This window comes from Prionailurus viverrinus, chromosome A3 (assembly GCF_022837055.1).
Source record: "Prionailurus viverrinus isolate Anna chromosome A3, UM_Priviv_1.0, whole genome shotgun sequence".
NCBI classification, from domain to species: Eukaryota; Metazoa; Chordata; class Mammalia; order Carnivora; family Felidae; genus Prionailurus; species Prionailurus viverrinus.
In genome coordinates, this window is record NC_062563.1 from 65,782,819 (window position 1) to 65,808,464 (window position 25,646).

Genomic DNA, 25,646 nt, shown 5'->3' on the forward strand with positions numbered 1-25,646 from the left:
TGTAAAGTTTTCCATATCCTGGATTTTGCTGATTGTATATCCTCATGGTGTCTTTTAAACTATTTCTCTGTCCCTATATTTCCTGTAAGCAGGTGGTTAGTTCTAGGAGCTTGAGCAGAATCAGATTTGATTCCTTGGCTAAGAGGTTGGAGCTGCTTAGGCAGGGGAGTGAAGTGACCAGGAGCAAACTTGGTGGCAAAACTGGCCAGGAAAGAAAGGGACGCTTTACCGGCCTTCCCCAACAACCCAAGGGGACTGTCCCCAAACCTTTGTAGGGTTGGCTTCAAGGATGCTCAGTTGCTGGGGGTGGGGGTGGTTCTCACCTCATCAGAACCTTCTGTAAGGGGCCCCTGGGGCCATCTGACCCCACCATCTGGTCAGCTAGAGCTGACCGGCAGCTGGCTCTCTCAAATGGGAGCCTATGGCTTTCTCCTCTCTCGTGGTTTTGCACTGGCTTCCTTCCCTCTTCCCACAAGTCCAACATCTCCACTTAAAAAAAAAAAAAAACCCATAAAAATGCTTTTCTCTCCTCTTCCCAGCAAGTTTATCCCGATGACACTGCTGAGCCACCAAGGACAGCTTAACTGTCTCAGCTCAGAGCTAGGAGAGATCTGGACAGTGTTTGCAGAAATTACTAGTGCTCTTGAAATGCCTTACACTTCGTATCACACACTTCTGTAGAAGAATCACTTAATTTTGAAATTATATGACTAGCTGTGAATCTGACTTCCTACCCCATCCCTAGAAACTCATCTTCAGCCCCGTTTTTCTTAAACAATCATTCCAATTTTTCCGTACCTTTGGCTAGCTCTCCCTGCCTCCACCATGGGAATAAGTGGCATTTCTTAAAGATAATTTGATTGCTATTTTCGATCAATCAAAGACTTGGGCCCAGAGTTGCTCATCACCAGCAGCAAATACAAGGTCTGTACACTAACATGACATTAAAGCAACGAAGGTTGATAATTTAATTTGCTGTGTAGTCTTATCTCAGTGAAATGCGTACCTTTCTTTGGGCCTTTTGAAAGATTAAAAGTCTTGTCTTCACTTTCCTGAGCTCCTAGGAGTCTGGGCTACCACAGGGTTACTTTTCTTAGTTACTAGATTCTGCTGGAGGGGACCACAGAAGATAGCCTGGTCCAGGATTCTTCTGTCTGATCCCTTGCTCCCCCGGCCTTCACTTAAAAATTAAAAAAAAAAAAAAAAAAAAAATATATATATATATATATATATATATATATCTGTATATATCTATCTATATCTCTCTCTATATATATCTCTATCTGTAGATAGAGATATATATAGATAGATATATGATCTGAATCCTAGATGAGTTCTATCATTTCTCAGAGTCAATCAGTAACAAATGGAAGTGAGGTTTGAGCCTAGTCTTCGGTTATGTCTATTTGAGTTTTGTCAAAATCCTTGTATTTTTTTTTATGATTTACCCACAGAGGTAAAGGCCATAGTGACAGGCATCCTTCATAGGTGCAGTCTGTGAGTCCTTAAGTCTGTCGCATAAACTCTTTTGAGCTAAGTTAGGGGGTGAGTGCTTTCCTGATTGAGCTACCAAAATGCTTCACCACGTTTCTTCTTACTGTCTTTTGTCCGCATCCTTCTTCCAACTCTGGACTGACAAATACTCACAGGCTCAGCTGCACACTTCCTGGGAATCTGTGTTGATTTTGGAGACCGTATTCCTGTCCTTTCATGGAGACGGGTGGTGTAATGAAAGAAATCAAATCCTCCGTCCCTATTTGGTAGCAGGGTGGTGGTTGGGCAAGTCACTTAGATAACCATCCTTAGTTTCTTCATCTTTAAAATGGGCTGACAATCTCTATCCCAGGAATGCTGTGGCCATTGCAGACTGTACATCTCCAGACTTAGGCATGCACCACATGCTTAATAAATGGTTGCCATTGTAACTATGGAAAGGCAGAGTTGAATCCAGCCTCTAGGGAAGGGGGCATGAGAGAGATCTAAGATAAAAGGCCAGTGTTTTCAGGATAATATATGCTTTTGTCTGACCCTTAGATTTGGGAAGGATGGTTGTTTTTTATGAACTACCCACTTTTCTTCCTCACAAGCTATAAACTGAGTGGAGATAATCAGCTCTCTGTCATATAATCTCTTGAGTGTTTTTTTGGTTGATTGATTCTATATACATATGTATGCACACACATACACACACACGGCACAGGCGGGGGGATCTCAGCAAACCTCTACCCACGGTTGACATAAGATTTCTGGCAAGTCCTCTGGTGCGGTTTCCTCATACCCGAATCCCAAAAGCAAACGGGGTCGGAAGCAGCTTCATGAGCAACACCCCCTCCGTTGACCCTACTCAGGTACTTCCTCTTTATTATTTCATTACTTTTTTGTCCCGGCGAATTTGCCCTTACAGTTTCAAGATAATCAATTTCTTTTCATGCGCCTTCCCCATCCAAATTGGATTACAGATATAAATAGCCGTGTGCTGGCCCCAGCGGCCCTCGTGTGCTCCCGGGCTGGTGCTTGGCAGCTGGGGTCCTTGGGCAGGCTTGGGCTGTTTGTTTATTTTCAATTGAAGCTCTAAGTGCTGGAATGACTTCCACCTCCTGCACACACAGCCATCTCAAAACCCCCTTTGTTCCCTGGTTGCAGAGGACAAATATTCGGGGTTTTCATTCGTAGTGGTAAGAATGCCAGTTCCCTCAGCAGGCATCCTCCTGCTGGTAGCTGTCCTGTGGTTAGCCTTTTTATTTAAACGTTTTTCTTTTTTTTTTCTTTTTTTAAATGTTTATTTATTTCTGAAGGAGAGAGAGAGTGTGTGTGAACGAGGGAGGGGCAGAAGAGAGGGAGACGCAGAATTCGAAGCAGGCTCCAGGCTCCGAGCTGTCAGCACAGAACCTGATGCTGGGCTCGAACTCACGAGCTGTGAGATCATGACCTGAGCTGAAGTCGGATGCTTAACCGACTGAGCCACCCAGGTGCCCCATTTAAAAATTTTTCTAAATCACTCAGTGCACCCGCCTCAGGTTGCACCCCAAGGATTCACCTTACTCTTGATTTTCCTTCCAGAAACATAGAAATACCTCTATGTAACATTATAAGGAAAATAGGACAAGGTCTCAGGCCAGGAACCCTGGTCTCCTTTGCTGGGGTTCAGCTTTTCCCTCCCTGGGAATCCCCTTCTCTCTGCATTTTCTTTTCACTTCACATTCCTTTTTGGTTGTATTGAGGTGGTTTTCTTACCATGTAATCTCACCTCCAGGGACAGAGGTAGAATTAACATGGGCTGGGAACACTGTTTTCCTTTGTCTGGTAGGTGCAGGGATGTTCGTTATCCCACCCCGTTCTCTGTTCACAGGTGGTGTTTCTTTTGGTGTGGTCCTTGAACCACCAGCAGTAGATCTTCCAGAAACTGAGGACTGTGCAAACCCCTGGCCTAAGTCTGAGTGTTAGGTGGTGGGGCCCAGGAGCCTGAGAAAGGACAGTCACAGAGTGCTGGTCTGTGTACAGATCATACAACTCTGACCCCATGCATATCTTTTCTCTTCAAGGCTGATTCTGAGCCTTGTCAGGATCCAACCTGCAGGCTGTTTTCACTTCACTTCTGTTATAAACACGTTCACCCACACGTACCTCTCCGTCTCCAATATCTTTTCACTGATGCCAAGACAATTCTGTGCTTGCCTTGGAGGAGCTCAGGGTCTAGTTGAAGAGATAAGGTGTACTCACGGTAAAAGAGGAGTAACAACAGAACGCAAGGAAAGCTGAATGTAAATGTGTGATAGAAGTTTGATTTTTTTAAATGTGTATTTTACTTTTGAGAGAAAGAGAGACAGAGTGCGAGCAGGGGAGGGGCAGAGAGAGAGGGAGAGACACAGAACCGGAAGCAGGACCCAGGCTCTGAGCTGTCAGCACAGTGACCTGAGCCAAAGTCGGACTGGGCCACCCAGGTGCCCCTAAACTTGATTTTAATGGGATGGAGGGTGTTGGCCTTGAACGGGGTGCTGAGGAAGGTCAGTGCAGGGTGGGAGGTAAGCAGGAAAGCAGCTCCTCAGAGGCAGTGGCATGAATAACAGCCCACAGTGGGGATGAGGGGCTTGCGTGGGTGAGGAGGGGAGCTGAACTGACCCAAGACGGAGGAAGAACTGGGATGGCCGGGAAGGAATGTGAGTCTAAGCTGCCTTTTTGGGAGCTTAAAAGATAATCAGATTAGTTGGGATTTTGGGGAGAATATTTGGCAAATCAATGCTATAATCAGGATCATGTTGGGATTTGCAAAGTCAGAATCCAATTTCCTAATTTGGCATCTTCCCCTTTCATTAGTTCAGGGTGCCCAAAATTATAGGTGTCATTCCACTGGAGGGTCTGGAGAAAATGGTAGGTAAAGCGTGCACAGGGTGTTCCAACACTGAAAAACAAAACAGAACATTTTATTATAAAAATTTTCAAAAATACACAAAGGTATAACACCATCATAACTTAAAAATTTTTTTAATGTTTATTTATTTATTTTGGGAGAGGAGGAGGGAGAGAGAGAGAGAGAAAAGAGAGAAAGAAAGAGGGAGGGAGAGGGGCAGAGACAGAGGGAAAGAGAGAATCCCAAGCAGGCTCCATGCTCAGCACAGAGTCCAACACTGGGCTCGATCCCACGAACTGTGAGATCATGACCTGAGCTGAAATCGAGAGTTGGACACTTAACAGACTGAGTCTCCCAGGTGCCCTGGAACATAACTTCTATTTAACCATGAAAAATGCATCCCTGTGAGGCAACAGCCTGAAGTTCAAGAGCAGAAAAAGCTAACCTGTGGGGATAGAAATCAAAATGGTGGTTGCCTCTGGTGGGGGCGAGGGGTTGACTAAGAGGGCAAGAGAGGAGTTTCTGGGATCATGATAAAGTTCTTCATCTTTATGGGGGCATTGGTGACAAAAGTTTGTATGTTTGTCAAACTTAGCAAACTGCATAAAAGATCTAAGCACTGCACGCCATTCTACCTTAAAAAATAAAGTTGTTCCTCTTTTGTTTTGCCCCTAATTTTCTTTCAGTCCTTTTGATCATGTCAGGGAGAACCTGGTTGGGGCCAGAGGGTGATACCATCTAATACTTAGCTCCCTCCTTTTTTTTTTTTTTTTTAATTTTTAAATGTTTGTTTATTTTTGAGAGAAAGAGAGAGAGAGAGAGAGAGAGAGAGAGAGAGGGTGTGAGCGGGGGAGGGGCAGAGAGAGGGGGAGACACAGAATCCAAAGCAGGCTCCAGCCTCTGAGCTGTCAGCACAGAGCCCGACGCGGGGCTCGAACTCACAAACTGCGAGATCATTACCTGAGCCGAAGTCGGGAACTTAACTGACTGAGCCACCCAGGCGCCCTGATCCCTCCTTTTTTAAACAAAAGCCAGAGGCCTCAAAAGAACATTATCTTGTTTTCATTGCATTAAAAAAAAAAATTATTTATGCCTATTGATACTAGCTCTCCTAAGTAGTACTATAATATTTTTTCTTCAAAAATAAAATGATTTAGGGGCATCTGAGTGACTCAGTCGGTTAAGTGACTCTTGATTTTCGGCTCAGGTCATAAGCTCATGGTCGTGAGATCAAGCCCTGCATCGGGCTCCACGCTGAGTGTGGAGCCTGCTTGAGATTCTCTCTCTCAAAAAATAAAAAGTAAATAAAATAAAATAATTTAAGGAAGGGAGACAGAAGCGGTAAGCATACAGAGTGAAAACTGGAAAATGGCATGTGGCCGGCAGACATCTGGGAAACACTGGTGGGTGGGGGGTTGTTACTTCAGGGTGACCCTGTGGGACAGAGGAGAAGGGTCTTGCCGAAAAATGATCTGTCCGGATTCACTCAGACATTCCTTGTCGAGTTTGGCTCTGTTTTCTGAACTCGGGGGGGCAGTGCCCCCCAGAGCCAGCGGCGTCGAAAGACGGCTGTTGCCATCTGGGCATCTGTGGTGGGCGGGAGACCAATGAATCCGGACCCCGGAAACAGCAGATGTGAGTGGTTCAACTGGACACAAAACTCTGGCCGCCACCTCACAGCAGCTCCCAGTGACTGAGAGGCCAGCCATGCTGTCTGTTGGAGTAAGAGAGAGACAGGGCCATGAATTTCCCTTGAGCCCTCTCCCTTACTCACCTGCTGCTGTGACCTAGTGCTTTGTAGGTTCCTGCTTCGGAACAGGTTACAGCCAGGCCCTGTGGGCCATCGTGGGCTCTCCAGGGACCCTTGGCCTCCATAGATAACATGCGGAGGGTCTCTGTTCGAAATAAACAGTGTGTTAGGAACATCGGTTGTAGTCCTTCTGTGACGGGCGTATGTCCTTGCTGCTCATGACCCCCAGGTTCCCAGGGAGCCTGTGCTCTCCGAGTCCCCTGTCCGGCGTCTGCATATCCCTGGTTTGGTGGCCCAGTAGAGCTCATACCCAACTCTCCAGGAGGCGTTACGGTGAAAAGACCGTTTACATGGCAGGTGGGGTTTAACTGCCTCATCCACCGGGTTCCTAGACAACCATGACATCAGAGAAGTGTGCATTCCTTGCCACCTTGTGTTTCTGTGTGCCATCGTCCCCCAATCCCACCTCCCCCTGACTGCTCCTGGTTTCTCCCTCAGCCGTTTTATCTTTAGGCTCCATCTGCATGGAACTTCATTCACTGCAACAAGACAAGGCAGACCCGCAGGAGCCAGGCCCACTCCCAGGGATGGGACAGGCCTACGGGGCACCGGAGGGGGTCATCTCGGGTGCTGGAGGCTCAGTGGGGAAGGCAGAGTATTTTGTGTGAGAAGTCAGAGGTGGGAGCCAGGTGGCCAGGGTCTGAGTTCATTACCAAGAAGCGGCAACCCTTCCCAGGGATCTGCCACGTGCCAGGGGGGGCTCTCAGGGCCACCTAATCTTCCAGTGACCCAGCAAGGCAGCCAGCAGCATCATCCCTGCTTTACGGATGTGGAAACTGTGGGCCCCGACGGCTTGGGTCTCTTGCATAAAGTCACATGGGAAGTAACAGAGCCAGGATTCACACGCAGACAATCTGGCTCCAGAGCCTCATAGTTAACCAGTGTGAAGCCAGTGTTTCTCAGTTATAGGAATCACTTGAGGCTTTGGTTCCCGTGTGGATTCCCCGGGGAGTTCCATCAGCCACTAGGATCCTGTGGGTACAGGAATCTGAACAACGAAAGAGACCCTAAGTGACTCTTCCCTGCTGGTGGCTTTAGGAAGTTGGGCCCCCGGCCATTTGGAAGTGAGGTGCTATTTCCCCAGCTGGGAGAGCCTGGGCTCTGGTTGCAGGCTTTGGTGGGAGCACCGCTGGCAGCGGCTTCCTAACATCAGCTTGTGTCAGCTGGGACATAGCCTTGGCTTAGGAGTGTGATCAAAATGGGTTCCAGTTACACAGGCTCAATCAGCAGACTTAGACGGCTCTGGGGATGGGTTCGGGGATCAGAAAGACCAGGAGAATAAAATATAATGGGAGGGGGTAGCTGCTCCCATGAAGGAGCTAGGGGCTCCACACTAGTCATCACCCCTGGGAAACATTGACCACAGAGTCACAGGGGGACTGAGCCTTTGGGTGGGTCTGGGGCGGGGCCGGGAGCATGTCCTTTCCAAGTGGTTTCCTAAGCAGGTGTTTCATGGAACTCTGATGGGACTCGAGCTACCAAGAGCCCTTCAACCGAGTGTGTCCCATTTTATTTGTATAATATAATATAATTATATATTATACATGTGTGTGTATATATATGTGTGTATATATATATATATATATATATATATATATATATATGGTATTATTTATCCCAGGGTTTTTGCATTTTAAAGACATGTCTGGATGGTGGGATGTGTGGCCTTGAGGGATGATGTTCTCAGCAAGGAATTGTAGGCTTGGAGACCCTGTGCGATGGAGATACCATTTAACTGGAGACCCACCCAGAGCAATCAGATCCTACCAGCCCGAAAGGATTTCCCTGGGACTTAGCTGTGCCTGATCTTAAGTCTTCAGTGAAAGCTCAGAGTACCCTCTCTGTGCCCTGGTGCCTAGAAACCCCAAGGGTCAGAATCATCCACTACCATTTTCCTCTCCCATACCTCACTATCTTCTGACTCTGATAGGGAAGGGGAATTCTTCTTGGGTAAGCTGAAGCTTACCCGCTAAAATGTCTCCTGAAAAAGTCTATGGCCACCTGGGACCCTCAGGAAATGAGTCATTCCGGGTGGCTGGGATTTCTAAATAGCTAAAGATTCATCCTTTTCATAGCTCTCACTTTTATTATTACTATTTTTGATGGAAGTATCACATACATTTCAGCCTCCATAACCAGGTTGTAATGAACATAACTTGTTCTAAGTGACTCTGGGATATTCTCAGGATTATCGGTGATGTCCTGGGTGTCCACAGAGTCCTTTCATTAAAGGACCCTGACTTTTATGCTTGTTAGTGCAGTGTCCAACTTCAGTCTTTCTGCCTCTTCCCTATTAGCCGTCACTGCGCACTGAATCAGGGGACCTGTTTCTAATAGTCTCCCTCCTTTCTGCCTGCCCCCTCTGTCACTTGTTTGCCTGATTCTGATCTGCTGTTGGTGTAGAAACCAGATTAATGATCTTGGTTCAACAGTGTATGAAATGACACAAGCTATACATGAAGACCCTAGGGACACTCAGCCTGGAAAGGATGTCCATGGACATCATGACATCATGTTTTTGTACATTCATGTGCCTTGGTTACTTGCTTCCTATTTTAGGTAGGCAAAGTAGAGCTGCCCTTTGGATTTTGTAAAGCTGAAGAAATACACGAAGATAAATACCGTGAGCTCTCTATCTTCACATATTTAAGGATGAGTCAATCAGAGAAGTGGGTCGACTTAGACCAGTGGTCCTCAACCCTGGCTGAATTTTCAAATCATATTCAAATACCAGGACTCAGCTTCATCCCCAGGCCACTTAAGTCAGAATCTTTGGGGGTGAGGCCCAGGCATTAATATTTTTAAAAATATTCTTGGGATTCTGGGGCGCCTGCATGGCTCAGTCAGTTAAGCGTCTGACTTTGGCTCAGGTCATGATCTTGCAGTTCGAGCCATGCGTCAGGCTCTGTGCTGACAGCTCAGAGCCTGCAGCCTGCTTCGGATTCTGGGTCTCCCCTCTTTGTCTCTCTCTACCCCTCCCCAGCTCATGCTCTGTCACTCACTCTCTCTCTTTCTCCCTCAAAAATAAACATTAAAAAAAATAAAAATATCCTTGGGATTCTAAAATGCAGCCAAGATTGACAACCATTGATTTAGATCCTTCCCAAACCACCATGCTGAAGAGCTGTGTTTCTTTAGGATAGCGGTTCTCAGCCTTGGCCGCCCACGACAACCACCTGGAAGAGCTAGGAACAGTTTGAAAATACCCCTGCCAGGTTTTCCTAGTGAGCAATTAGGGCTCAGAACCACTGGTTTAAGATATTTGGGCTGGAAGATTGCTTTTTATAAGTCTGCATTTTCTGAGAGGCTTGGAGATCTTTTTTTAAATGTATCAGTGTTTTTCCGGAGATAATGGCAACCTTTGTCTTTAGATTAGCTTTACAAATCTAACACCCACGTGGTAGAATGTGTTCATGTCGGTAGGCTAGGAGGGAAAGGAGAACTTAATCAGACACCTGGGACACCACAGATTTGTCTCTGATCACGAGAGTGGAAATCCTGAGAGCAACTGTGAATTATGGATCCAGCAGGAGCTCACAAATGGTTTGTGGCAGGATTGGCTTCTGCGATGGCCACCTGGATGGACAGCTCTTGCATAAGTAGCTTTTCAGTATTGTCTGTCTTGCACATTTGTATTTGCAAAAATGCACAAGGCAGAAATGAGTGTATCATCCTTCAGCCTTCAGATTAATGTGCAGCTGAATCAGAGATGCTGAAGACATGCATCGGTGCCATAGAATTCTCTAGTGTTGCATGCAAGCAGTGGTTTAAGTGAGATTCAGCGGAGGGTCGGGGGGAGGATCGGGTGGATCCATGTGGAGGGGGCCAGAATGTGAGAAAATGGAGAAAACCACATGTGTGTTCCGATCTCCCTGTTTCAGGCTCTGAAATTCACTATTAGGGACTATGCTATATTTAGCCTTGTCATCAGAGCACAGAGCAAGTTTTCAAGGCTTGTAGGATGTATCTATTAAAATAACCTATGTGACTGAGTAGCTGCTCACTGTAACATTTTTGTCCTGCTGAAATACAATGAGAGGAAATGGGGCTCCAGGAAGTGGCCATTATATCAGGGGATCCAAAGCGGCACAGGGCCACTCCAGTATTTACACACATTCTGGGCATTGTGCTTGCAACCTTGGGTAACCCTCCACTTTTTTTCTGCTCCTGTTCCATCTTCTGCAGACTTTGAAGGCTGCCACACTGGACGAGGGATGTGCTAAGTTCTGGGCTCTGGGACAGATGATTTGTGGACACACTTTGTATCTCTTTTGATGAGGCTCTCAAGGTCGTTGATTCTCCAGCCAGGCAGCTGCCAGTGTTACTTTGTGGTCTGGATGGCTGTGGTGGTGGCGGTGAGGGGGTGGGCAGCCCCTGCCCTGGGAGACAGGGGACCTGGACCTGATTCAGGGCCTCTATAAAGGCATCTTGGCCTCCTGAAGAGGCCAGGCCAGCATGTCCAGACATTTTGCATATATGGCCCCCACCGCCCCCAGTGTTGTAGTCTATAGCCAGCTCACTTGGGTGACAGAGTGGAGGTTTCTAAATTGGCCTGCAAAGATACCTGTCTTGTCATGGGGCTGGGCTAATAGGACCCGGTGGCCTACACTCTGCTGAACCCCCCTTCCCCATTCCCATCTGTCGGCTCCTGGTGTGCATTTTAGATATTAGGCTTTCTGACAAAGAAAATCCTGCTACTAAAAGACTGAAATTTCCTTTTTGGAATAACAGCACGCTAAAGCTGGAAAAGCCCCCAGGAGCTGTGGGTCTGGCTCTCAGGTTTTTGATGGAGAGAGGTCATAGTTGGCCCGGTGGTGGTCTCAGTCCAGAACCCTTTGCCCAGTAGAACGTACATAGCAGCCCCTCAGCCAGGTCCTGTGCCCATGAGGTCTCGCTTCCTTCTTTCAGGCACCCCTTGGGGCCGACAGGGTCCACATTACACTATATTTCTATAACTCCCTGTTTTCCTCCCGTGTCCTTTGTTTTATCTCTTTCTAGAAGAATGGATTGATTGATTGATCTTGACTGACCAAATAGGAGCCCAACTAAATAGCTGCTGAATTCAATCCTGATAGCTTATGCAAAGCAGTTGCGCTTTCCTCAAAGACAGCCTTCTCTTGCTTTGGGGGTACTGTGCTCGTGTCTGCTGATATTAACGCAGCATTGCAGCTCAGGTTCTCAACTGCCAGCTGTTAACTCCAGTAGAGCGTGATGGTTAAGAGCACAGCCTCTGACCCCAGCTGTCTGGATGCGAATCCTGGCTCTCATATATACACACCCCAGGAACCATTCTGGGTTTCTGTCTTCTCATCTGTAAAATGAGGACAGGGGTGCCTTTCCCACAGGGCACTGTAAATGACCACAGGCTTGCTGCTTAGTTGACACATCGTAAGCGCTCCGTGTATGTTAAGTGTTCCTGTCACTAGCCACTTCCCATTGCCGTCCTAAACACAACGCCGGAGAAACCACCCCCTCACCTCTAGTCAGCTTCTTCTGCCAACACAGGAGAGCCTGGCGGCTGGGGGTGGCTCCTGTGCCAAACTGTCCAAGTTCGCGTCCCACTTCTAACCGCCCACCAACCGAGTGAAATTAATTGGGCAATTTACGTAGCCTCTCTGTGCCTAGGCCTCCTCCCTTGCACCGTGGGGGTAAGAATAGTTTTTCTGAGAATTGGTTTTAGGATTCAATGAGATAATGCTCATAAACATACCCATTCTGTAAAGGCTGGTAAATGGTAGGTAGTATAATTTATTTGCCCTTCCTTGTTCCAGAATAGACCGAAACAGGGCACAGAAGAGGTATTTAGTATACAAAATGTGCCGGAGAGCTCTTTGATGACTGTGAGAGAGCAAGGGCAAGATTCTTCCTATTTGTTGAATTTGGGTGAATGGGGGAAAGGTGCAACTCTGAATGCTACCGGTTCTTGGTTGTTTCTGGGCTTCTGCTCTTCTCTCTCACTTGTTCTGTTTCTTCCGCTAGCGTGTGTTCTGTGTTTGGTTCGACAGTTCAGGGGGAGGGGAGCAAGCTGAGAGAGGAAGGAGGAAGAAGAAATCGTACGTAGACTCTCCCAAGCCCTGCTCTTTGAAAAGAAATCCTGAGCACTCCTGGTATCCTGTCTCCTGTTTCTCTGCAGTGAGAATTATCAGTCAGGCTGAGCTTCAGGCTGTTTTCCTCCAGCAGTAGTGCGGTTTGTGTCAAAAAGCAGCTCTAACCAGAGGCCCGGGCTTACTGATTTTCTCCCCGATGCTCTGGCTTTTATTTCTGCATAAACATTTGTTGGGCATTTAGCCAGTGCCCAGTGCGGGGTTGTTTCCGCAGCCCTAATCAGCAGCACCAAGTACTGTGCTCGATCGAGGCCATCAGAAACCATCAACAACAGCAACAATTGCTGAAATTTCCCCACAGATATGTTTGGACCCAGGATTCGGGCTCAGCCGAAACTGCTAGACAGGTGCCTGTGAAGGACGAGGGCAGGTTCTCACACTGGCTGGCGAACAGGCTTGCTAAATAACCAAGGCAACAAGGACGCTAAGTTATGACCATGCAAATCGTTGGTTTTTTGCTTATTTCAGATCGGTTCCAGTTATTGGTACATTGGAGCCGGGTGGCTCCGTCGGTTGAGTGTCCGACTTTGGCTCAGATCATGATCTCATGGTTTGTGGGCTCGAGCCCTGTGTCAGGCTCTGTGCTGACAGCTCGGAACCTGGAGCCTGCTTTGGATTCTGTGTCTCCCTCTCGCTCTCTGCCCCTCCCCCGCTGATGCGCTCGTGTGTGCGTGCTCTCTCTCTCTCAAAAATAAATAAACATTAAAAAAATTGTTCAAAAAAAAAGTCCTTGATTTAGAGAAAATCTACAGCAATCCCACATCCCCATGCCTAAATCCCAAAGAACATGAGATTGTGATCATCCCTGAAACACTGCCTCATTAGCGCAGGACCACAGCCCCGGGACCCTGGTGGGCGACCCAGGGAGACGCAGATGTTGGAGATTGCTGCAAATGGGGTCTTTGAGCAGTCAATGTGGAATGCTTCCTCAGGAGTGTGGCGTCATTGATTTATGAATTATGGCCCTTTTAAACTCTCTGCTTGCCTCCTCAGATATCGATGTTTCAAAAGTGATTTCTCGTGTGGATCCTTTGCAGAGACACATACACATGGCCCGAGATTAGCTCTTATGCCAGAATAAATGGAGTAGAGCACTCTGGGCTGATGTTTCCTTTGAGTAATGAATTATTCAGGGAGAGATTTTTGTTTTTTCAAAATGGCAAGTGCATTGCCAGGACAGACAGGAAGGAACTGCACTCTGGGTTGGGTTTCTTCTTATCTTTGAGGGAGGGATTAACCCCGCCTGAATGAAGCAAGAAGCTTATTGTCCCCGGCTGGTGCCTTATTCCAGCACCGAATGCCATGTATGCCTTTTGTGTGGTTCGAAGCGCCTGGGGAAGAAGCCGAGCGTCGCTGTTGCTGGAAATCTCCAGAAGAGCGTGAATATCGCCCACCAACAGTGTCCCCAGAGGGAGATGTGTGACTGGTCCCTGACTACTCATGGCTCTGTGCTTTTCCTTCAGAGGGTCTCTGCTTCCTGTCGTCCTCACACAGTGCCGATTTGGGATGGGTGAATGACTATCTTTCTCCGTTTCTAGTTATTTGAAATATTCACCATGACTGTAGCCACCATGTGTTGTTCACCAAGTGGTCACTGTACTGGGCGACACAGTAGCTCATTCAGTACACGAGAGCTATATAGGAGCGACTGTTACCGCCCCTATTTCCTTTTTAACAGAGGAAGAAACTGAACCTGAAATAAAGTAGAAATTTTTGGATCACAGAGGTAACGAGAGCAGAGCAATTCAGGCACAGTTTTTGTTGTCTTCCAGACACTGCTCTTGAATCTCTGTGCTACCCACCCTTCCCTTTGGAGATCACTGCTGCCAGGTCAAGGGGCCGGCGTTGACCGTCCTCTTCCCTTCCTCCAGGTCTCTCCCCACTGGGGTTTCCAGAGACTGTAGGACCTATGCTGATCAGCCAGCTGGCCCTCTGGCCTCATAGTCTCTGGCCCTCCTTGGTGTGCATGTGTGTGTGAGCTCACACGTGGAATTTCTACATTTGAGACACCTTGGCACATCCCCTTCCGACCTCAAGCTTCTTACCTCTTGCCTTTGACTTCTTCCCCTTCTGAACATCCATGCCGGCCCTCCCTCAAACACTGAACACTAGGACATTTCCAGTTTGCCCAGCCTATTATCTGCTCCTTGGCCACGGTGGATTCTCTGCCTGGCCCAAAGACCGCAGTCAACTGCTTCAAAAGCATACAAACTGGCTCCTTGGGTTCTGACTTCCTCACCAGGGGCTTGATGGGGCTCGGCCGCTGTGCCTCTTGTACCTTCTCTCTTCATTGTTTGCCAACCCCACCCAAGGGGCCAGGAGCAGAGCAGAGGTGGGCCTTGCCACAGGACCCCATGCATTTGTCCAACAATGCAGATTTATGCTACCCTTTCTTTTTCTTTTTTTTGGATGATCCCCACTGAGGCACAACAGTGCTTTACATTTAAAAAAAAATTTTTATAAATGCTTATTTCTTTTGAGAAAGAGAGAGAGAGAGAGAGACAGAGCATGAGAGAGGGGCAGAGAGAGAGGGAGACGCAGAATCGGAAGCAGGCTCCAGGCTCTGAGTGGTCAGTATAGAGCCCGACACGGGGCTTGAATTCACGAATCACGAGATCATGACCTGAGCCAAAGTCAGGTGCTTAACTGACCGAGCCACCCGGGTGCCCCTTAAATTTTTTTTTTAAGTTTATTTACTTATTTTGAGAGAGAGAGAGAGAGAGAGAGAGAGAGAGAGATAGCATGAGTTGGGAAGGGGCAGAGAGAGAGAGGGAGACAGAGAATCCCAAGCAGGCTCTGCACTGTCAGCACGGAGCCCGATGTGGGGGTTCAAACTCACAAAACCACAAGATCACGACCTAAGCTGAAACCTAAGCTGAAACCAAGAGTTGGAAGATTAACTGACTGAGCCACCCAAGTGCCTCTAAAATTTTTTCTTACAAAAAATTTGAAGCATTCGGAAACGTTGAAAAGAATAGAAAAGTGAACACAGGTCATTTTCTCTAAGAAATTCTCCCATCCCCCACCCTCCTTCTTCTAGCCTTATTTGCATTTCTTTGAATGAAGTTATTCTCTATACCTCTGTGCCTTTGCCTATGCTGTTCCATCAGTGTGGAATGCCTTTCCCTGCTCTACTTGCCTAACTCCAGCTAATTCTTTAATCTTCAGCATCCCCATCCCAATGCCTGCCCCAGGTAAGTTGTCCCTCTTCGCTGCACAAAACGTGCTGGTGTAGTTAGTGTAGTGCGGTGGCTGGTAACACAGACTGGAGCCGGGCTGCCTGCATTCAAATCCTAGCACTTACTTGCCAGCTGAGATCGTGGGCACTTACTTAACCCTCTATGCCTCAGTTTCCTCATATGTTAACAGGTGACAATGACTTCTACTTCTTAGAGCCTTAAATGAGTTAATATCTGGTTTGCTCTGAGAACGGTGCCTGGTACTTCGTAAGTGCCACATGTGCTGGCTCTTTTTGAACTCTTATGGTAGCATTTAGTATGTGCCAAACTGAAATTATTACTAAACTTGAACTTCTCAAGAGAAGCTACTATGTTATCTCGACTTGAAAGGTCTAATTCTCGCAAGGCGTCTTCACCTTCCTGGCCTCAGCTTCTCCGTCTGCTAAATGGCATTACTACAATATCACCGTCACTGGGGGAGATGAAATGAGTAGGTGAGGTGCCCAGGACAGTGCCTGGCACTTGGTGGTCAGTAAGGGAGAGCCACCTTATTTTTTGCATATTTTGCATATTTCCCCCAGGGCTCAGGTCAACAATCGGAGAGTTAGAAAGGACTTCAAGGTCATGAGGCTTTTGAACTTTACCGATAAAGATATCAAGGCAGTTAAAAAATCGCTCAAGTAGCTCTATTTGCTATTTATTTGAGATATATAACAGTACAGGAGAGGGTGTGCAACATGCTTTAGACAATGCAGACTGAAGACGAGGGGGAGTATACACCGCTTCCTGTGTAGTGTGTCGTATTTTCAGACTGCCTGCTACCTGATCTGTGTAACCGGTCGGGTGGGTATTATTAGCCTCACCTGAACCTGTTTTAGCTGACATCACACAGCTGGCCACTTGAATTCAGGACCCAGGTCACTTTACTCCTACTGCGTTGCTTGGTCTTCTTTGAGCCAAACCCATAGCAAAGACAACTGGGTGGGTGGGGGAGAGGGAGCCACGAACCCCCAAGTCCTTACTAGACTTACGGAAGCAGCCATGTTTGGTGTTGCCCAGTACAGTCCAGGTTTACACCCAGGTGCCCAGGAAAACGATGCATAGCACACCTGTTCACTCTCACAGGCATCCTTTCCAGAGCTTGGCGGCCACATCCTATGGCTTCTTTTGAACCTTCCGGCAGACTTCTCCTGGGCGAGAGGCTGAGGTCATTTATTTATTCGCTGTGCAAACCAGTTGAGCCTGCTTCTGCTCGAGGAGGAGGTGGAACCCCTCAGAAAGACAGGGAGCAGCTAAACAGGCCCTGGACCCCATCTCTTCAGAGGGTCTCACAGTGGTTTTGAAGTGGATGGCTGCAACTTCCATACCTCAGGAGGGACTGCATTGCGCTTTGCCATTTAATTTTGTCCCGAACCCCGTCTTACTGAAGCGGGACCACCTCGGCACCTTTAGTGTTTTGCTTTTAAGTATAAATGCTGCTATGCTCTGCCTCCGTAAAGGTTGCGGGTGTGGAGGCGTCCTTATGGGGCTCTGGTGTTCAGCTAGATTTTAGCTGGAAGGAGAATGCAAAGTTGCCAAAACAGCAAAACCATGCGCTGGCTTTCCTGAGCCCCTGGATTTGTAAAACCAGGAATGTAGGCTCATTCCCATTCCCTTATTTTATATTCCCGTGAAGAATTCTCGGGGATGCATAATGTCATAAACCATAAACCAGCCATAAGCTGGCTCCTTGGTGTCCTGGGTGAGGCCATGTGTAATGAGATTCCCAGGACCACTCCTTTAGTGGAACGTCTCCCAGCTTGATCTTAAGGAGCTCGGCAGAGTTCATTTGTTCAAATGAAGCACCCAGCTGAAACCACACTTCCCTTGGATAAGGCTAGATGAGATTGTAAAAGGAAGATGGGAAGCAAAAAAATAGAGTTATAGAGTAAAACAGGAATATACATTTATGGAGTATACAACACGAGCTAGATGTTACTCTGTCCATCTTATAGATGTGGATACTGAGGCTCCCCAAAGTTAAGTCATCCAGCCCATAAGTAGCAAAGCTGTGATTTGAACTTAAAAGTCCAAACTCTTACTGCTGAAACACACCCCATACACATTCCTGCCCCGCATTTATGAGACCTCGTATAGGTGCTGATGAAGATCTATATACCATGTGTCTAAATATTAAAATGTTGTAAGTCAGGGGCGCCTGGGTGGCTCAGTTGGTTAAGCGTCTGAGTCTTGATTTCGGCTCAGGTCATGATCTTGCAGTTTGTGAGTTCGAGCCCTGCATTGGGCTCTACACTGACAGTGCAGAGCCTGCTTGGGATTCTCTCTCTCTCCCTCTCTCTCTGCCCCTCCCCCACTCGCTCACGCTCTCTCTGTCTTTAAATAAATATTTTATTTATTTATTAAAAAAAATAAAATTGGGAAAGGAATTTGGTGCAGAGCTAGTAAAGCTGGTCTCCCCCCTTCCTTCTACAAATATTCATGGATTGTCTCCCACGCATCATGCACTGTATGAATGAACCACAGTCTCAGCATCTCCCCACCAGGTGATGAAAATCCACCATACAAGGCAGACAGAAGAGAAGCCCATTACAATACACTGAGACCAGCGCAGCCCTATAGATCACTCACTTGGCCAGGAAAGACTCCTTGGCCAGTCTCAGAAGCTGCTCAAGGGCCTTCCAGGAAGGGGGAGCAGCACAAGCACAGGCAGGGACGCAGCCCTGGTGTGTTGTGGGATCTCCCCGCAGGAGAGTGTGGGAGGTGTGATGGAGGAGGGTTCGAGGAGGGGCAGCCACACCCGGGGGCCTGTTTGATGGGCTCCCGCGGTCCCCCTTGTTCACCTAGACCATGATGGGAGGACTTGAAGCTGAAGAGTGGCCATTTTAGTGCCTCATTAAAGGCTGAGTTTTAAAATGAATTTTTCAGGGATGTGTTTAGAGGGAAGACCAGAGGAGGGAAACCAGTGACAGGCAGAAGGTGGCAGGAATAGGAACTAGGGCTGTGTTAATTGGAACAGAAGGGGAGGACTGGGGAAATATTTAGGTGGTGGAATCCACAGGACTTAGGGGTAAGTGTTGGGGGCGAGGGGGAAGGTAAGGAATGCAGTGTGGGAGTTGGTGGAGAGGAGTCTGCAGAAGGCCGGTGGGGGCACAGCAAGAGTGGAGGTCGCAGGGAGGACGTCCTTCCCTGGTGCCTCCTGGCAGTTACCAAGGCAAGTTGCCCCGCCAGAGGGAGGGAGGCCACTCTGGGTCTGAGGGTGGTGACCAGAACTGGTCAGGGAGCTGAGTCAGGGTCCCAACTTTGCTGCTTGTATTAGCCCTGTGACTGGGGCCCATCTTCTCTCCTCCTTTCCCTTTCTGCAAAATACGGCTCAAAAGACCCGCCATCTAGGTTGAGATTTCAAAGCAAGATGGTATTTCACTTAGTCTAAGATGCACAGTTTTGTACCTTTTAACATCTACCAATTCTAGATCCTTCTTATAATGGTAGCCTGTTATATACTTTAATTGGCAGCATTTTTCTTTTTTAATGATAGATAAGATAATGGTCTGTCTTAAAAGTGATGGTGCCTTAGATTAGCTGAACTACTGTAATTAATGTATGTTTTGAAAATCTCAACAAAGTAAGACTATTATAAGTCTTTGACAGCCTTCCTCCCATTGCAGATGAGTCTGTCTTCTGGTTTAATCTTCAAGACAACAAACAAATTAAAATGTATTAAAGGCGTAATTCTAAACAACTGGAGTAAACCCTCTAGGGAAGCTGTGGCACTTTAGAACTCCCCACACAGCCCCCTTTCGTGGCGGTGGATTTGATAGATGTCTAAAAGCTGAAAGGTTTGTGAATGCCGCACCCTTTGTTCCTTCCGAGGGATCTGGTTCAGTGGCTCTCACATTTCAGTGAGAATTAAGATCATTGCACACAGAAGCATAAACACACATAACATATACATTCTATGGTATGAGTGGTTTAAGATTTTCTAGGAGAATTTTGACTACTATTTCAGCTTTTTTAGTTACTGACTTAAAAACACAGCTAGCATCTGTATATGATTCTGTTATCATCACCTGTTTACTGAGGAAGGCCCAAGTGTTACATGAACTATAACCAAACTAGAGTAGAACCATTGGACTAATTTTATGAAAGATACTGCAAAATGTTGCTATGTGGACAGAGATGTGTATATATATATTTTTTTCAAAAGATTTTATTAAAAATTTTTTAAAAATGTTTGTGTTTTTTTGAGAGACAGAGCATGTGCAGGGGAGGGGCAGAGAGAGAGGGAGACGCAGAATCCAAAGCAGGCTCCAGGCTCCGAGCTGTCAGCACAGAGGCTGACACGGGGCTTGAACCCACAAACTGTGAGATCATGACCTGAGCTGAAGTTGGCCGCTTAACCAACTGAGCCACCCAGGCGCCCCACAAAAGACTTTATTTTTAAATAATCTCTACACTCAACGTGGAGCTTGAACTTACAACCCTGAGATGTAGAGTCACATGCTGTACCAACTGAGCCAGCCAGGCTCCCCTGGAGATGTATATTTTTTAAAGTAAAAGTAAAACATTGCTTTGAAAGGTGGAACTTGACTTCTAAACAATATGCAAAGCAACTTTAAAGAAAAAAAAATCAAAATTTAAAATGTCTCAGACAGTGGTGGACCCCAGAGGAATCCTATTAATAACCACTACGAGCCCTGGAAGGAAAGGGGCAGTATTTAGATACAAGAGATCAAGATTTGGACTCTGTCCAGGCGTTTGAATTGTACACGGTGATGTGACATTTAGCTGTAACCATTTGGCATTGAAAAATAAGGTATTTGGGGTCTATGTGGAATTGGAGGACCTGAATGGTCAAGTTTCCAGTGTGTTCCTGCCCACCCCCCTCCCCTGGGGTTTTGTCCTATGGGCACTTTCAGCTGCTCTTGGGCATGGGTTGACACTGGAAGGTAGCCTGTGACTATATGCTTTTTCCACTGGCATCATCAGAGATAGCGGGGAAGGTTTGCTAGAATCCTTTTGGCCCTGCTTGTCCCATTAGACTTAAGAGAGTCGTCACTGAAGCTTTTAACTTTAATGCCTCTTTGGCCCCAGCAATACGCTGGCCTTTAATATTTGTCTATGGTTTGCGTTTGGATAGTCGTGGCTTGTTACCATCGTCAGTGGTGATGAATGCCAGCTCGGCCACCGTGGGCTGGGCTCTATTTAGGCCAAAGGAATAAATGTTTAGTAAATTGTTTCTGAAATGTTTTAGTAACCGAGTGCTTCCCCCCGAAAATATTGTCTGCACTTTAAATTTAGTTAGTTTTAAACAATGTATTATGCTTTGGTGGGGGTTAGTCCCATAAAATAGCCTGTCTAAACTTGCAGGGATTCTGTAGAGAAAATGTTGCTTAAATGGGCAAAGCCTGAAGTCAGGATTCCCGGGTCCGTGTCCTCACCCCATTCTGGGAGAGGGACCTGTGGTCACAAGTTCGAGCCAAGCCTTACATTTCCTGTCCTACAGGAGCACGTTTCTCCCTTACCGGACGGGGGTTCTGTGGTCCCCAGGCTGTCTGTCATCTTTGTCACCACTGCCATAGCATTCAGTTCAGTGTCTTGCCTACCATGAATGCTTAATGCACAACCCTACTGGGAGCTTCAAGAAGATGCTACAACCAGTAGGGAAAAATTTAGTGCAGTATAGCCAGAGCTTAGAGTCGCTAGGGAAAATACTGGAGTGGTTCTCAACCTTAAGCATCAGCACTATCTGAAGCAGCTTTAAAAATACAAATATTCAGACCCCATCCCAGTCTTAGTGACCTGAAAACCAAGGTGAGGACTTGCCCCAGAGAGGTAGCTGTAGGTTATTTTAATGGTCTTCCAGGGCTGAGAGCAAGGCAAATCTGGAAAGGCTTTGTCCTAAACAGGAGTAACTGCTACACTGGGTTGCTGAAGGCTGTGGCTAGAGGAAGGACCCACCCCTGGGCACATCTTTGCAGGTTGTTCCAGAAAGCACTATGAGCTTTGTCGCTGGCCAACAATTCAGCTCTCTCACCGAGACAAGAGATGGCTCTTTTTCCCACCTCATCACCCAGTGAATATGGAGACGGAGGGAAGTACGTCTCTAGCAGGAGGGCTGCACCGTGTTGGTGTCCGCATGTCGGAAATCAGAGATTAGGGCATGTTAGCACAGGAAGGGCAACCAGGAATCAAATTTGATGGTCTCAAAGCCTTCTCTATTTGTTTGCTTCTTTGGGACAGGATATGGTTTTAAGCCTTTTAAAATACTCTGTTCGATTAAATTCATCAACTACTTTTTGAGCATTTACTGCATGTTCCCAGATCTGCTGCCTAAATCCTAGAATGAGGTTAGATGTGTGGAAGCAAAGGGGAAAAAATACAAAAGACAAGTCAAAGACCCAATAATTCAAATTGCTAAGCTGTAAATATGCTTTCGCCTTTTCAGATACATGAATTTGTATCTGAGCATAAATTTATCCTGTCTTTACAGGAACCCTATGAGTTAGCCACCTTTTATGATCCCTAGTTTACAGATGAGAAAACAGAGGCACAGAGAAGGTTAACTTGCCCAAGATCACACAGTGGGATTGAAACCCGGTCTGGCTGCATGGCTGTATGCTCTTAATTGCTACACGTAGGGCCTTTAAGGGGCCTTTAGCAATGAGTCCTATCTTCTTGGCTGGGTTCTGTGTCCTCTCTCGGCGTTCCTGCCCACTCACACAGCACACCGTGGTGGTGTTTACTGTACCTGTTCCTTCCTTGTTTGCTTCCCTGGGCCATGACTTTTGAAGGACAGGAGGGGGTCTGACAAGAACAGACCCTGGCAATTAAAGCTCCTCAAAAGGGACGCCTGGGTGGTTCAGTCAGTTAAGCGTCCAACTTCGGCTTGGGTCATGATCTCACGGTCTGTGGGTTCGAGCCTTGCATCAGGCTCTGTGCTTGAAGCCCAATTCTGATTCTGCATCTCCCTTTCTCTCTGCCCCTTCCCGGCTCACGCTCTGTCTCTCTCTCTCTCTCTCAAAAATATTAAACGTTAAAAAACTTGAAAAAAAAAAAGATCCTCAAAGAACTTCCATTAAGCATTTGCTTTCATTACCTTTTGCATCCTCTCACAGCTCTTCTGTTTTACCCAGAAAGGAATGACCTTTAGAGCAGCCGAGGGAATTGCCCAAGGCCACAAAGCCATCCAGGGCAACTTTATCCATGCCCTTGAGCCCCTACGTTTAACTCAGTAAATGTTTGCTCAGTTGAGCTCAGGGGCTAGGCTTTGCAATGCAGGCTTTTAGCAGCAGGATGTGAGACTGAGGCCCTCCTTCCCAGCTTCAGTGGGGGGGGGGGGGGGGGGGGGGGGCGGGTAGGTCTCAACAGAACATGTACGTCACTGAGAAAGTAGATTCTAGAAGGGTTTTGTTCTGGGGATCCTGGCAGGTACATCCACCAAACGAGGGAAGGGCGTGTGAGAATGCTTGTGAACTGAAGAGCACCATAGACAGCATCAGTATTCCATGATACGCGTGTGAGCCCAGCAGACACCCCCCCCCCACACACACACACCATTTTCACCTGTCCCCCGGCTGACATTCACTTTCACTTCTGACTGCGCCTCTGTGAGCAGCGGATACAGGAGATGCAGGCTGGCTAGAACAGGACCAGTTCTCTTCTCTCACACTCGTTCATTCGGGTATTAAGTTAGGGTGAAATATACACACCATACGCTCTACCATGTTAATTGTATCAGCCACTTTAACATGCACAGTTCAGTGGCACGAGGTACCTTCGCAGTGTTGGGCAACCATCACCACCATCCCTCGCCAGAACTCTTCATCTGACCCAGCTGAAACTCTGTCCCCATCAGACACAACTCCCCATACCCCTCTCTCCCTGCAGCCCCCTGGCAACCACTCTTCTATTCTGTGTCTATTTCACTGCTCTAGGGACCGCACGGAACTGCAATCCTATAGTATCGTCCTTTGGGGACGGGCTTACGTTACTTAGGCCACTTGAGTCTTGCCCCTCAATGGTTTTCAGATTGCGTGCAGATGGAGGAGGACCTGAGGGTTTGTGAGGGAAGTGAGCGTGCCAGAAGAGATCACGTGTGTGTCAGGGCCCAAGGAGAGGGGGGGCTGGGAAAGCTCTGAAGCCCCAGGGGGCTGTGAGTGAGGGGTGGGGCTCGCCACTCAGAACCTCTGTGAGGCTTGTTTAGAAGCTGGGGCTCTACGGACGTTTTGCCTAGAGAGCCACAGCCCGAGGTCCTCACCGAGGCTGACAAGACGGTGCTGAAGCGGCATCTGTGAGCTTTCTGCAGGCCGGGGTGGATAGACCAGGAAGGCTGCGGGATGTGGGCCCGGCATGGGTGGGGGAGCAGGTAGACCTTGGTTTTGAACACTGCCTCTTCCTTTTATTAGATGTGATCTGGAGCAAGCCATGTAACTAGTCTTCCCCTCAGTTTTTCATCTGTAAAATGGGGGTGACAATCCCTACCTTGCAACGTTGTTCTAAAAAAATGATGTGTACACAGTGTGAAACGCCGTGTCTAAGCATAGAAGCACTCACAAATGGTACCCATGGAATGATCCAAGATGGGTTTCTCACACTCGCTTGGCATTTTTTTTAATGTTTATTTATTTTTGAGAGAGAGAGAGAGAGAGAGAGAGAGAGTGAGCGGGGGGAGGGGCAGAGGGAGGGAGACACAGAATCCAAAGCAGTCTCCAGGCTCTGAGCTGCCAGCACAGAGCCCGACGTGGGGCTCGAACCCATGAACCACGAGATCGTGACCTGAGCCGAAGTTGGATCCTTAACCGACTGAGCCACCAGGTGCACCCCGCTTGGCATTTTAAAGAAGATGAAATCTCCCAACTGGAGAGCGTTTCCTGGTCTTTGCTGTTGGCCCTGAATCACGACTGCTAATTTCTCTTAGAAGCGTCGTGTTTCACACAGAAATGAGGAGTAAGAGTATGGGTAGAGGCAGTTAGTAATGGTTGATGTCTATGAATCCCGTCTATACAGAAACAGAAAACAGTGACAGGCAGAAAAGCTCAGGTAGAAATGGAAAAGACCAGGGTACAAAATACACAAAGCACGGCCCCCATGCCACCTCTCCCTTGCAGAAAGACCTCTTGGAACTCCCAACTGCCCAGCGTTCATGACCCTCCACGGTCTAGCCCAGCAGCTGCCAAAGTGTGGTCCCTGGGCCAGGAGCAGCATCACGTGGGAGCTTGTTAGAAATGCAGATTCTGAGGCCCCAGCCCAGACCTCCTGAACCAGACGCCCTGGGGACAGCCCTGGCACCTGCGTTTAATGAGCTGTCTGGTGCACACTCAGGTTTGAGAATCACCGCTCCAGCCCCCGCCACCATTCCTGCTTTCTCTCCCCCTGCTGTTTTACATAAATTCCGCTCCAGCCAGACTGGTCTCCCTCATAATGCAAGGGACATTTCCAGCCTCACGCCCTACACTTGCAATCTTCTTTCCCTTACCTCATCAGGATTTTATCCATCCCGCGAGGCCGCCCTCAGAACCATACCTGGTCATGCCAGCCCATAGTGGTTACTTCCTCTCTGACCATCTGTCACCCTTAGGATCCGCCCCCCACACTGCTCCCCTTCTCATCAGTTAGCTTCTCTGGAGATCCGTCTTGTCCCCCAAGCTAGAGTTGCAGATGCCTGGCTGGCAAGGAGTGAGTGAGCCTTCCAGTTCTTTCTTTCCCATTCGGCATTCAGTGTGTGTTTTTGCATTCTAAGCACCAATGGTAGACACTCAAAATATACCTATTTGAGAAACAGAAACTGTGGAAAATTGTGAGGACAATGCTGTCCCTGTCATCTCTGACGGTCAAGATCAGCGCTAATCATCACAAGAAACTGTTATTCCCCGTACGCCCGGCTTTTCACATCATTAGAGGAAACCAACAGGTGTTGCTGGAGAGCTGATTAAACAATTATCACCCCTCTCTGGCTTCCTGTTTGTGTACGGTCTGGAGAATGCCAATGTCACCTCTCCCGCCAGCCCTTCCTCTGCCACTGAGCTCGCTGCCAGGGCGCTGCCAGATTGGGGCCCCAGAGCTGAGGAGTCAGGGTGGGTGGGAAAATTGTCTCTGCACCTGGCCCCGCTGAGCTGAAGATGCTCTCAAGGCTGCCTAGACTGTATTTTGTTCTAGGTAAAATGAAGTACATACTTTGGGGTCAGGGAATCATCTAGTCCAGTCTC

At 47.7% G+C, this 25,646-nt stretch overlaps 1 protein-coding gene across 3 annotated transcripts in view; it reads left to right on the forward strand.

The window, feature by feature from the left end:
• Positions 1–25,646, forward strand: part of PRKCE (protein kinase C epsilon) — a 498,780-nt gene that overhangs the window by 125,932 nt on the left and 347,202 nt on the right. Inside the window, exon 1 of one of the 3 annotated variants that reach the window (XM_047852659.1) lies at positions 2,310–2,348. The exons of the other annotated variants lie outside the window; for them this stretch is intronic. Within the exon in view, the coding sequence (XP_047708615.1) occupies positions 2,316–2,348 (33 nt within the window). The 5' untranslated portion in view covers positions 2,310–2,315. Of the gene's footprint in view, positions 1–2,309; positions 2,349–25,646 lie in introns of those variants that run through there. 3 annotated transcript variants of the gene reach the window in all.